The sequence below is a fragment of the Coffea eugenioides genome, chromosome 3 (genome assembly GCF_003713205.1).
Source record: "Coffea eugenioides isolate CCC68of chromosome 3, Ceug_1.0, whole genome shotgun sequence".
In the NCBI taxonomy this organism is placed as follows: domain Eukaryota; kingdom Viridiplantae; phylum Streptophyta; class Magnoliopsida; order Gentianales; family Rubiaceae; genus Coffea; species Coffea eugenioides.
In genome coordinates this window covers 14,075,196-14,089,119 of record NC_040037.1, presented here as the reverse complement: position 1 = coordinate 14,089,119, position 13,924 = coordinate 14,075,196, and the positions used below count along the sequence as shown (strand labels likewise).

At 33.4% G+C, this 13,924-nt stretch overlaps 1 protein-coding gene across 1 annotated transcript; it reads right to left on the bottom strand.

Annotated features, from left to right (window-relative positions):
• Positions 1-4,710: 4,710 nt before the first annotated feature.
• Positions 4,711-7,837, bottom strand: LOC113765140 (transcription factor bHLH77-like). Its single transcript, XM_027309218.1, has 8 exons — positions 6,594-7,837; positions 6,273-6,509; positions 6,106-6,171; positions 5,917-5,985; positions 5,743-5,814; positions 5,422-5,649; positions 5,249-5,327; positions 4,711-5,132 (listed from the first exon to the last, which is right to left on the bottom strand). The coding sequence occupies exons 1-8, from the start codon at positions 7,545-7,547 to the stop codon at positions 5,095-5,097; spliced, it is 1,743 nt and encodes a 580-aa protein (XP_027165019.1). The 5' UTR covers positions 7,548-7,837; the 3' UTR covers positions 4,711-5,094.
• Positions 7,838-13,924: the final 6,087 nt, after the last annotated feature.

Genomic DNA, 13,924 nt, shown 5'->3' with positions numbered 1-13,924 from the left:
GGAAGAACACTATCAGTGTATACACTATCACAGTTGGATACATGACATATGTGCAAATTTAAAAATTTGGTCACGTGTCATACATCTAATGGCGGTAGTGTATAGACTTACAGCGTATATAAGATTAATCTATAAAATTTTGTAAAACTACTAATTTTAGAAAAATTTACTTTGATGGGTTATTCTAATGAAACCCAGAACATGATTCAAAAAAAAATTCATAAGAAAGTCATGATCTTCATGTAAATGTCATTCAGAAGATTTGATAAAAGTACATTGCATATTTGCTGTAATTTCAGACTTGTTGTGGGAAAAAAATTTGCATGCCTATTGTATAGTATTAATTAGCTGATGATATCAATAATGAAGACTGAGACTTCTTCCTGCACACAAATGATTCTTGCCAAAGGACAGCAAACTGTACAAGAAAATGATATATAGTATGGTCCAAAATCGTCCTCTTTTGTAGCTTAAATGTGCATTTGCCATGCCTTTGATATTGCCTAGCACAAAAATATCATATCACCTGTTTAGTACTTATAAAATTATCTAATTTTTTAAACGGGCCCTGTAATCACTATTTCTAGAGGGTTTGAAGATGTTGGTGAGATTTGAAAGATTTGACAGAATATAGCACAGTATTGTATACACTTGTGTGATAATCACATTACATTACTGATTACACTACACTGTAAGAAAATTAAAGGCGGTAATTTTATAGTAAAAACAAAATGAAATAACACATCATTGTTGCAAATTCACACACTAGTTAAACATGGTGATAAAGGAATTACTGCAGCAAATCACACACTAGTAAAACATGATGATAAAGCAGTTTACTCTCACCAAAACTTCAATTATGGTCTTTTCAAGGCATCTATTTGTTAGTTAGAGGCAGTTAATTATTGTTGAGTGGGGGTTGCATGATCTGATTTGTGAAATCAAAATGATGAATGGTTTTTCACAGCCTGTCTTTCCTCTCATCCTAATCAAAATCATACCAACCAATATATGTTAAGGCCAAGGCTTCTTAAGCTGAAAGAAAAGGACATAAAGTGAAAAGGGTGGGTGTGACATGTACACCAATGTGAAGAAGAGTGACAGGCTGGTAATTGGACCCCCTTCTAATGATAAGTTTATTTTTAACCCCACCAAGAAAACACATTCCATCATGCCCTCTATCAATGTGGACCAATTTTCTTCATAATGTCAGGAGTAAAATCAGGGAAAACCATAAGAAAATACAAGTCCTTGATGTTGAAGTCAAAAATCAACTGTTTTTTGCTCTGTTGATTTGTTGTTAGGTTGACACCCTCAATAAATTTGATAAATTGACTGTAGATTTTCCTCTCCTGTTTTTGTTTTCACCAACCATATTGACTTTTTTTTAGGATTCTAAGAGGAGATTCATTACCATACTTGCCATCCTTTTATTGCCTTTTTACCTTGACTTTCTTGTTGATGGGAATCTTGTCTAACCAATCCACCAGACTCTTACAAAAGTTAATAATTACCTGTGGGTTGAGATTAGAAAAACTTTAGGAAAAATTATCAAAGAGTATGAAAGAAAAGAATTCACTTATTCTCTTAGGTATATAGACATCATACACCAATTACTTCTTTCTGTAAAATCTAGGGAACCCCCAAAAAAAAAATGTTAGTCCAAATTGCTGGTATAGCTGTCTTCCATCAGAAATTTCTATGCTGGGCTAAAAACAATTTGGATTAAAGAGAAAACACATACTAAAAGGAAACTTCTGGTAAATCATTGACAGTTGAGATGTATTTATCAAATGTTTGGACAACTTTCTATCTAATCTGTCCTCAACAAAATTTGGATTATCATTCCACTTGAACGAACAAATACTGATAGTGGGCGTAAGTTTTCATTGTAAATAGCTCTTTCAAAATCGACTTAGCAAAATGGCTTTAAGATACGAAAAATACGTTTGACACTAAGAATAATTTCATGCTCTTGGAAATTTTTTTCACTATTTTTCTTTCGTTCACAAAAATTAGATCATTTAAGGAGATTTTTTTATATTTTCTGTAAACACATTTTCTAATCACTTTTTGATCTCATATATCTCAAATTGTTACAGTATATTTTTCTGTAAAAACTTCAAAAAATAGCAATCCAAACGGGATCTCACCTTTTCTCATTTTCAGTTGGTAATGGTAAGAGGGTAGAGAAACAAAAAGGAAAATTGAGTACGTGATTAACCACAAAAAAAAAACCAATAAAAAAGAGTGAAATGGGCTGGAAAAAGATGGGAATAAACGAAACACAATAAAATTTCACAGAAAATGTGCAAAATAGTAGACTCTGCTTTTTTGGGGTTTCTTCAAAACATGGTATCCTTTTCTTTTCCTGTGGTACAATATGCAATTTTCATATAAAAAGCAACTTTATAAGAAGAACATATTCATCAGCCTCCAAAGAAGTCAAGGTAAAGGCTGCACATTATTTTTCTTGTCATTTATAAAAGTTTTTTTTGGTTTCTTTGGCAGCCCCTTAATGGAGGAAAGGTTTTGTCTAATCTTTAAATAGTACCTGTCTCCATCTAAAATCCACTGCTTTATTCTTCTACTTATCCACTGAACTTTCTTTTCCATTACTTTGTAAAGTAGATTGGATTTCAAATGTTCTCTGATTCCTTGGCCAAGTCATAACTTCATTACTGCCAACCTGGATTTACAATGCTCCCATCCATCATTCCCATTATAAAACCCCAACAAAAAGGTTACTTAGGAAAAAATCAACTATCTTTGCTGTCTTGTACCATTTATAATGTTCTTTTATTCTCAGAGGGTGAAAATTCCCCTCCAAGAACTGTCAGAGGTGTGCACTAAATTAACCCCTCAATCATGCAAAATAGAATAATCATGCAGAGCCATCACAAAGAAACAAATGTTCTTGGCATCAATTGTCCCAAGAATGTCAAAAGTGAATGATTGAATTCAAATCTTCTTTTCACCATTTCAGTATCAGTAAAAGATGGGCTTCTTTGTCTTAATTATGGGCACAAACACAAGTCCAAATGGACAAAGTCTCCACAATCAACGAGATTATATGAAAAACCCATGTATGTCTTTTTTTTTCCCCCTTTTAACCTTCTCCCCTCACCTAATCCCTCCCTGCCTCTAAGCCTGACAGCCAAGTTCGAACCCTGATCTGTCAGATGAGACGAAATCCAAGTATGTTAATAGGTGAAAACATTCTAAATTTCTACGAGATCGAGAGTGACTACAAACTAATTGACAAGTATGGTTAAATTCAAGTACTATTAACTCTTAAATAATTGAGTGTGTTTGGGTACTATTAACTCTTAAATTCAAGTACTATTAGCTCTTAATTAAGTTAGGAAAGTTGAGGGACTAGATAAAGAATAATGTCTGGTGGGCACATATGAAAATGAATAAAAGCCACAAACTTGTAGGGTACTGGCATATAATTTAGCCTCTCTTCCTTCCAAGATGATACTTGAAAGTTGAGGCCAGGACACTAAAAATCTTCATCAGATTAGACTATAAACAGTGAATTAGAGGGGTTGTCAAAGTGCCTTTTGGGTCCAGCTCAAGTGTAGTACAACTATTACAACTACAAGTACTGTCAACATATACTTAAATCAACCAACTGGACTCAAGTGACAATTTGTCCCCACTAACAGCTGGTTACAAATAAGAATCCAGTCCTCCACAAGTCACGCGATTTAAGGTTTAAATCATATATTATTATGTCCTACAAGCAAAACTTTTCTTGATTAAGACATATGCTGGGGAAAAAAAATATTTAAAGCAATACAGGAATTCCCATCTGCACCTATCACCACTTAATTCTTATTGACAATAATGAAATAACGCTTTTATGATGATATCTTTTGTGGTTTATTTCCATTCGAGGATAAGGTCCAAAAAGAAAGCTTTAGGGGTTATTCAAATAGGCTCCAAATGGTCTGTTTTTAGTGTGCCAAATTTTTTTTTTAACTTAATTGTTTGAATGCAAATACTCACACCTATTATCCATTTATATTTAGGCATTTTGCCTAACTTAACTTTAATTTTTTTTAAAAAAAAAGCTAATAATAATGTTCATTTACATATCCTTGAAATTCTTATATATCCCACTAAAAAAAATTAAAAATTCTTGCACATATCCTCAAAATTAAATTTTTGTCCCCCTAAGATATTTGAAATCATTTTATGTCCCCTTAAAATGTCAAAAGTTTTCAGTTATATCCTTCTAAATATTATGCTTTTCCCCTGAAGTTCTTTGCAAAATGTAAGGATGCCCCCCATTAAATACAACTTCTTTACTAGTTTTGCCTTCCCAAATTTCAACATCTAGTTTTGCCCTTGTTGATAAACTAGCAAATAACTCTATCAATTTGTGATTAATCTCAGTGATTGCTATATTGTCAGTTGGTTAAAAGTAACTGATTACTGCTCCCAAATGGAGGTAATTAGTAGCATTATTCAAAACATGAGGCTTTGTTTAATTGTCTTGCGAAATTTGGAGCAATTAACAAAGCAAAATCAGAATGGGGATTTTCTTTCTTCTTCTTTTTCTTTTTTTTTTTTTTAAAAAAAATTGACCCTCTGATGAGACTAGTGATTTTTCAAGACTGAAGAAATAAATGAAGAAATGGAAAAAAAAAAAAAAAAAAGAGCAACAATCAGGAAGAAGAAAAGGAGGGAATAAATGATACATTACAATAATAAGGTTTTTCAATAAATAAATTAGTCATTAAATTCTGAATGGTAAGAGAACATGTAAAAAAAAGGTTGCAATAATAGGATACATAATCTAGCTCCCCTCTTATCAGCCCTTCAACACAATTCTCACCATGCTACAGCATGTTACACTGGACACTACAGTGCAATTAGTTCTTGAATTTTACAAGGGAATGTAAATATTCTCCAAAAAAATATATCTGCTGAAATAAATAGCCAGGTACAAAATCAGAATGGAGGAGAAAAATTGATTTTCTCTTCAATTGGATCCAATTTGTTTGAACTGCCACATATGCCTATGTACAGAAGCCTCTCTCACTCGGGGCTTCAATTGAAATCAGTAATGCTGATAAATATCTTTCATAGCTCAACCTTCATTTGAGCTGTGGGCATTATACCTGCAATTTAACAAGCCGCAGATTAAGAATTTGCATTCAAACTATTCAATCTTGACATGACCATGTAAATTTGAGATTTTGTTTCTTAAAGAAAAGCATCAAATCAATTAACTAACCATGAAAATTCTGTGTCTGATTTTGGCCAAAACCCATCTGGACAACAGTATGGAGATCATCCTCCCAGAAAGATGGAATCTGAAAAACATTAAATTGACCAACAATTTTTAGGAATCAAGATCACACATTTCTTCATTCTCTTTGATGATCAAGTGAAGAATTCCTTCATTACCTGAGAAGCTGCTTCACCAAAATTATCCAAAGGTGGCAAATGAATGCCTTGATTTCGACTGATAGCAGCACTCAGATGGTTCATTGAGAAGGGAACATCTTGGCCATTAGGAATGGCTGCACTTGGCAAATTTGTCCCATTTTGAGATTGCATTGGATAAGGGAATCCTGCTGCTGAGGCCTCTGATGAATACATGTTATGAGGTAAAGATCCACGAGAATGTAGGACCTGAATTTGTTATAAGATGAAGATGTTTGAGGCCAGATTCTAAAGTTGAAGTTTACAAATAGAAACTATGTACTCAAAAATTGTACAACTTACATCCTTGGATACAAGTGCTTCTGCATTAAATTCCATTCTTGGATTGATTGTTGCTAATTTCATTGAAAGAAACTGCAAGATCAAAACCAGTTCAACAAGTTAGTAAAATTCAAGAAAGATCTTATTCAGCAAAACTCAGGATTATTTAGTTAGGAATCAGGATATATAATTCACCTCAACTTGGCGTTGCAGAGATTGGACATAGTTTATGATCTCATCAAGCATAACAGCTTTTCCAGTCACCTATAACAGAAGTTCAAGAAACTGTTTAAAATTCTGCACTTTTACTGTTTTTGTCAGAAAAATCTCATGTACAAGTGATTTGTTTCCAGACAGCTGCAAAGTTAGCATCCTCTGAAGTACCTTATTGCAACCAGGCACAAGATCTTGTAAGAGCTTCATTCTTTCACTGATTTTCTCTCTTCTAACCTGCAAGGATAAGATCCAAAAAGTGATCAGTAAGTTGAGATCTGACAGCAAAAAGATTCGAGTAAAAATGGTTAAAATATCATTATTGGTATAATTCATACTCTTTCAGCTAGGCTATGTGCATCAGTAGCCTGGCCCCTCCTGGCTCTAACATGAATATAGTCCTTAGGGGCCTCTGGTGGCTTAGAATTCTCCTTGTTTTGTTTCTGATTTCCATCCCCTGCAGCTTTGTCAGTGCCATTTGTGTCTGCCATGGCTTGTGTGGCATCTTTTTCATCCGCATTTTCTTCACCTGACTTGCTTCTTTTTGCATTTGATTCATTACTATCAGATGCACCCTGCATTTGATAAACTCTATTTAGTTTCCAAAAGCAAAGTAAAATATACAAAATTGAAGAATTCTGTAAAGAAGCTTTCATTACATTGGCATCTTTGGCAGAGTTGGAGGAAGAGGGTGGTTCTTTTGCTTTCCCCCTAGCAATTGACTTCCTCTTCCTGGAATTGGCATCATTTTGGCCATTGTTGCCAGTTTCCCCAGTTGTGATCTGCTCAGAGACTGAAGAATTCTCCCTGGAATCACCAAATTCTGTGTTTTCAGGTGTCGAAGACCCTGACAATTTACTGAATTTCCTATCAGAAGCTGAGATACCATCCTGCAAAGAGCCATCTTTGCTGTCCTGAACATCCAATTGAGATCCAGAATTAACCTTGAGGGACTGATTACTTGAAACTCTGGAAAGCTTTCCAGAATCCAACTTCTGTACCAATCTGTTTTGCAATTCAGAATCATGCAGTGGTCCAATTTGGCTATTTAGGCCACCTAAACTCTTGTTGGCAAAACAAGAGAATCTTGCAGCCCTCTCAGCAAATCCGGGATCCGTTGGAAATGGTGTAAAACTTGAATGAGAAGGCAAATGGTGGCCAGGAATTGGCAAGTTCCCTCTGATCTGGTGATCCATCATTGACAGATTGAGCTTAGGAGGGGAATTCAGAGGAGTACTATAGCAAGAAGTATTAGTACTATTATTTCCACCTCCCATATAAGACTGAGGTGAAATTTCACCAGAGTTGCAGATGCTGCCTAATCGACCAATTAGTTCTCTCAGCACAACATTCTCGCCTCCATTACTACTGCCAGGAACTCCTCCTCCTCCTCCTCCTCCTCCTCCTCCTCCGGCAGCATTCGACGCAGCTGGAGACGACACCATTGAGCTCAATGCAGACTCAAAGGGATCATTCTGATCCAATGAATTGTCCCAACTGGGATTAAAAAAGCAATTCTGAAACTGCACTTCTGAGCTGCTGCAATTCAGCTCATTGCTGTGAAATCCTCCAATTCCACTCCCATAAGGCATTTGAAGATTCTCCCTCTCCATATCAAGAATCCCAAACAAAGACAATCCAGCAGTTTGTTACTTATTATTAGTACTTCAGTTAAGGAAGAATATAAGGCATAAACTGTGTGAATGTGATGTTTTCTTGGAACGAACAAGGTAACAGAAAGTGATACTAAAGCTGAAGTTGGAAGGAAAAAGTTGACAACTTTGTTCTTTAAATCCACTCAAATGAGAAAAAGAGTAGTAGTAGATGGTTAATATGTGCTGATCAGAGAGCAAAAAGCAGGGGAGAGAAAGCAAGAGAGAAAAGGGAGAGATTAATGGAGGAAAGTGAACGGGAAGCGAGAAAGAAAGATAAAGAAAAGATTTGTCTGTTTGACCTTTCTTATTTTAAGAACTAATTAAAAAAAAAAATCCTACAATTAATGCATTTATGTGTTCTGTACAAAGTATTCAAAAGAAAAAAAAAATCTCCTCCGAAGACCTCAGTAATGGGCGGTGGGGGTGGTGTAATATTACTGTAATGCCGGGCCGTAAATGTCAAACTAGCTGATGTTTCCTCCGTTGTGGTGATGAAAGTTCTGTATTTTCTTGAGTCACAAATCACAATGCCTTAAAACCTAAATAGCGGCCATGCCATGAGGGTAAGGGAGCACATTTTCTTCCTTTTCGGCCCGGCTGTGTTTCTGGGAGGGCTGCATGCATCTAGAATTAATTCACGTTCTCAATTCATGAAATCTACTGAAGTTGCGTGTATCTAAAACTCCACTTATCTACTCAGGTTGCATGTATCTAGAACTAACTCATGTTCTCAATTCATGAAATTCTGTTCATCTACGACCATCAGTAGTAACAAGACATAAATTTAAAATCTCGACATATAAATTTAATTATTTATCCTGCCCACGGTCAATAGTAGTAGTAGCAAGACTTGAATTTAAAGTCCCTTTGATGTAAACTTTTTTCTATTTTTTGTCTGTGCACAGGCAACATTAGTAGCAAAATTTAAATTCAAGATCTCTGATGTAAATAACTTGTTCTTTATCGTGTTAACGAACAACGGTATCAGAAAGATTCGAATTTAAGATCTCTTGACGTATACTTACTTCTTTATCCTTTATGTCTACCTTTGTTATATCATATATGAGTTTGTTTGTTTTGTCTGGTTTATTAGGGTTTTTCCTTTCTTCATTTTTTGTTATATATGAGAGGAAAGTGACAGGAAAGATCATTTGAGCCTCTTTTTGAATTTTTTTTTGGTTGTTTTTTCTTTTGTTTTGGAGGTGGTTTTGTAAATCATTACTTGCTTTGCTTTATACTAACACACTGCTATGTTACACTGCCACAGTTCTCAGTAAGATTGGTGTAATCAATGATTAGTGCACAGTTAATTAGGATGATTAGTGTAAAGAAGTGTTTGATTAATGGTTTAACAATAGGGTTTTGTTGTTTGTTCTTGTGTTTGTATCTGTGACAGAAACATAGTGTGAGAGTGAGTTGTGTCTGTGTGTGTCCCCACCAGCTTTTGGAAGTATAGATGCAGTGTGGAGAAAGTGAAAGTGCATATTTAAATAAACTCTTTTTTTTTTATTTTTGCCCATTTTAACTTATTGTTTGTTTCATACTTTGTGGCCTTCTTTTTTTTTTTTTTTTTTCTTAGACTATTAAAAGAACTCCAAAAAAAAAAAAAAAAAAAACAGTGATCTGAGATGGCCATATTATATAATGGGGTAATGAGAAAAAAGGAATCTAGAGGGTCTCAAAGGCCCCACAATTACTAAAAAATAGATAATGGCAGAAATGTGATTCTTCTAAACAAGTTGTAGGATACAGCTATTGTTAGGAATGTGCAGTTGATAATATTAAAGAGTTCAGAAATGTAATTGTCATTCTTACGTTCCTGCTCATGTCAGATGCATTGGCATTTTCTTGATATCACTTCCATTCTTTTACTGCCCTTTTTAAGTAGTAGTAGAAAATGCAGACAAACGAAAGAAGGTTATTTAATGAGCAAAACTACAAGATCAATTAGGGGTATGTTTACCATCAAATAATAATACCCAAAGATTAAGATAGAAATTTGATTTTTTTCCCCCCGAAAGGATTAAAATCTAGATTGGACCGACCAATCAGACCAGTTCGGTAAAAAAAAAAGGGACTAGCTCTACTTTGCATCCGAAATTTTAATTTTAGACACTTTGTACTATAAATTCTCAAATTAACAGCATAGAAGACACTACGAATCAATAATAATTTTTTGAAAGTGGTCAAAGGAGCCAATGCATAGCAGATAGAACAAAATGATATTTTGTAATTAATTTATACGGTCTTTTATTTCATTGATTTTACTAATAATATTAGTAATTGGGATTATATAAATTAATGATAACATGCTGAAAGTGATCAAAAGGAATCGCAATTAGAACAAAATGATATATTGTCATTACTTTACAGCGTCCTTTGTCTCGTTAATTTTGCTAACATTATCTTCGATTAAATTTAAATAGGACAAACTTGAAGTTTAGGTGCAAACGGTCTAAAATTAAGAATTTAGGATGTAAAATGTCTAAATCAAAATTTAAAATATAAGTGAAAAAATGATACAAGTTTAGAGGTGCAAAATGAAATTAGTCTGAAAAAGAAATCACCAGACCGGTTTGACCCACCAATTTGAGTGAAAAGCAAAGAACACTCGGATAGTTTAATTTATTAGAGTTGTCAAGCAACACGAAAGACCGGATGAGAAGCACTACAATAGCTAGCTGGTGACAGTAGTAGAAGTAATGAATATAAAAGCACAACTCTTTTATGTCTGCATGTAAATAAGACTTTTTACAAAAATTCCACAATGGAATTTTAGTTGAAAAATTTGCACTCTATTTACACCTGTACTCAACTGCAAAGGCCCCTCATCCAGGAAAGATCAACGCTTCTTCAAGAAATTCTGAGTAATAACATTTGTGTCGGGTCAGCAAGTCAGTCGGCAAGCTCAAGAAATTGAAGCCAAAACGTTGATTTATGATTTGATTTTTACGCGGATTGATCAGATGTATGTAGCTGTTCTACATTATATAATGAATGAATCAGGAGGGAATGCTGTTCAAGCCATTCTCGACTTTGAAAAAAAAAAAATTGAAGCCATTTTAACAATTTCTGGGCATTTTGGATCTTTCTGCAACAGTTTTGATGGTTGGAAAAACACAAAAAATATTATACTTGTAAAATTGATTTGCATTCTAAGAGTAGTTATCACTTTTGGTTCAGGACAACTAGAATTTAAAATTAGTGCCATTCTTTCTGTTATTGTAAAGATAAAGTGCACTTGGTTTTCTTGATTTTGAGTTAGTGCCATTTTAGTTCTTTTGACGGTTGAGATTTTAGCATAATTTGAAGTCAAAAAAATGTATGCATCGCTCCCATTTTAGCCAATTTGACCCACAACGGATCTTTTGTTTTATTCTCTGTGCTACTCGATCTCTATTCCACTTTTTATTCTATTGTTATTTTTTATTCATAAACATCATATTTTAGTTCTTTTTTATTTCCTTAAAATTAATTAACTATTAACTGAATAATACACAAAATTTAACTAAGTAATATTAAGAATTTGTCACACAAGTGCCAAATAGCTGCCTTTTTATTGTGCACAATTTTACTATTTTCACACTCGAATTTATTGTTTATTTAAATTTGAATATTTTGTCAAATTAATTGTAATTTTTTTTTTCCTTTCACTCAATCTAACTTTATCTTTTCAAATTTCAACACACTAACACTTGGTGCCCTTTAGCCCGGTCGGTGCCTATTCGGCTAGACAAATCCAATTTCGATACGTGGTGGATACCAAGTGAATTGAAGTGGAAAGCATTTGAAAGTACAAAAGCATCAACAATTAACAACCTTTTCTTTTTCCTCTCTCTATTTGATTGAAAAGTTAAAAGTATCAGCTGTAAGGTTGTTATGTTTCACGCTTTCAGAATAAAGCTTCCATGTAATTTGGAGTGGTCTAAAGTCATTAAACTTTAATAATATCTAGATTATTACAATAGAAACCAAATTAATACAGAGATTAAAAGAAGTATTAATACAGAGATTAATATCTTTTAATCCAAGTAAGACTCTTAATGAAGTTTTAGATGTCTGACCTTAATGAATTCTTAGCTAACTTGGTCAATTATTCTGTTTTACTTAATTAATCTCCGATCCAAAGGGAAAAAAGTTAATTAAAGAAAGACCAGGAATTTGCTTTTATTTTTCATGCTAAGATGTGTACTTCTTCAACATGACAGTCAATTCCAGCAAATACAACTAATTTAGGTCTGATATATATTAATATCACATGCATCAGTCGTTTATTTATTAACAAAGTTTTGCAAACCAAAATTGACCCTACAGAATCAGGAATAAATCTCCGTACAATAATTACGTTTCAATTTTGCCTTAATATCTTATGATTTTCTTCTAAATATATATAAAAAAGAAACTTTATACTCAAGCTAGCAAAACAATTTAAGAACTTGGGTAATAATTTTAGAAAAGTTATTGAGTTTGAACATTCACCTAGGTTAAATCTAAGAAATTAGTTGTGGCAAGTTTCTTTGTTAGGTTGATTAAGAAAATACAAGAGACCGAGACAGCCAAAGACAATTGTTCAATGGAAATTTAAATCTGAAAATAGCAATGTTTCTCTACACTGAGCCTTCATGGCACTAGATAAAATATTAAAAAAAGAAATAAAATTTCTATAAAATTTCAAAATTACCATTCACTCCTCAATTAAGCCTGCTAAGTTCATTGTTCCACACAATTTTTTCATTTACCAACAAAAATTTGGAGCTATTTTCTAGAAAAAATGACTTTTTTTTTTTTGCAGAAAAAGTGACCCGATATAAAATATAAGAGCCCAATACCATATTGGAAATTGGACATTATAAGACGTTACGTACATTTTTTTTTAAAATAGGAGGGTCTGAATCCAAGATCACAATTCCTCTCATCTTATCATTCAATTTAACTCTCCTCCTACGTTATATGCGCTTATGACTTCTTTATCCGAAAATCCAAATTCCACGCCTCTAGTCTAATTACTATCTATAATAGCAACCCTACTAAATTCCGCTTCTACTTTAGATGGATGATTTCTTTTGTTACATCTTTATATGCTTAGATGTAAATTACCTTTGTCTACTAGCATAAACTTATAGAATTCAGAGTTCAAAATTGGGTAAAGCACCTACACTCCTTGTTAAACTCAGAAAGTTAATTAATACTTCTGAAATTTTACCCAAGTTTTTTCTACTTTTGGCAAATCTATACATAGAGAAGGAAAGCAAAATAGACCACCAAAATAAAAAGGCAAAAAAAAAAGAACTACAAAATTAAGATGGCAGAATTTGGAGCTATTTGCAATAGGAACAAAACATTCAGTCCAAGAAATAATTTATGCCAAAGAAATCCATGCATGCATGTAGGCATACATAGATGAGTCCAAATTCCCCAAATATAATAAAGGCACGATCTAACAAACCTCCTAAATATCACTCTACTCCCATCTCTTTCCCCTGTTGACTAGCTAGCCAGCCACCCTCTTCCACCGCCCTCTATCCACTGGTCCATTGCCCCCTCCCTCAATGCATAGAATATCCAAATTTGAATAAGCATCATTGGTCGCCTGTATAGTGTGTGTACTGTGTGTGTATAAAACTCCAATGTAATGTAATAATGAAGAAGTACACAGAAAGAACTGGCAAATGGTTTTCATGCATCCTTGATTTAATTTATTTATTCACTTCAATTTCAAGCTTCAAAGATGCTTCTGTCTATGTCGGTAGCGGAGGCCATTTATACCTTTCCCACTGTAAAGAAGGAATGAACAAGTTTTAAAGGATTTTTTCATTTCTTCGAAGATATATATTGAAAGTTATGAGGAATTCTTTTTGGCCTAGATGTATATATATTTGCTTATGAAGTAAGTGAGTTTATTCATTTATTTTTGGTAAATAAGTAGATTTTTCTTGCATGGGAATTGATGCCTTGGTTGAGTAAATATCAACTTAGGCCATATTCAAACACAAATTATAAAGCAATCTATTGATATTAGGTCAATGAGAAACTTAATTTGAAGGGAAAAGGAAAAAAAAAAAAAAAGCAGAGAGAAACGTGAAATAAAAACTTCAATTTAACTCTCAAAATTTCCATTCTTCAAAAGAATAGGGGTTCCTGTGGTTTCATATATATGGATTTGTCACTTTTCATGTTGTTTGCAATTATCATCTTAGATGAATTACAATGCCGAAAATAAGAGAAAAGCAATATGTACCTACTTTGACAAATGAAAAAGCAATATATTTTTAGTTTTTTTTCTCCAAAAAAGAAAAAGAGAAAGAAAACTTTGTTTGTTACCAAACCATACCTAA

What these genes read in the sequence shown, in the direction of transcription:
- LOC113765140 (XM_027309218.1), bottom strand. Translation starts at nt 7,547, where the DNA reads ATGGAGAGGGAGAATCTTCAAATGCCTTATGGGAGTGGAATTGGAGGA. An exon ending in CACATAGCCTAGCTGAAAGA is followed by an intron (nt 6,172 to 6,272) that starts GTATGAATTATA and finishes TTATCCTTGCAG; the next exon opens with GTTAGAAGAGAGAAAATCAG. An exon ending in AAGCACTTGTATCCAAGGAT is followed by an intron (nt 5,650 to 5,742) that starts GTAAGTTGTACA and finishes TAACAAATTCAG; the next exon opens with GTCCTACATTCTCGTGGATC.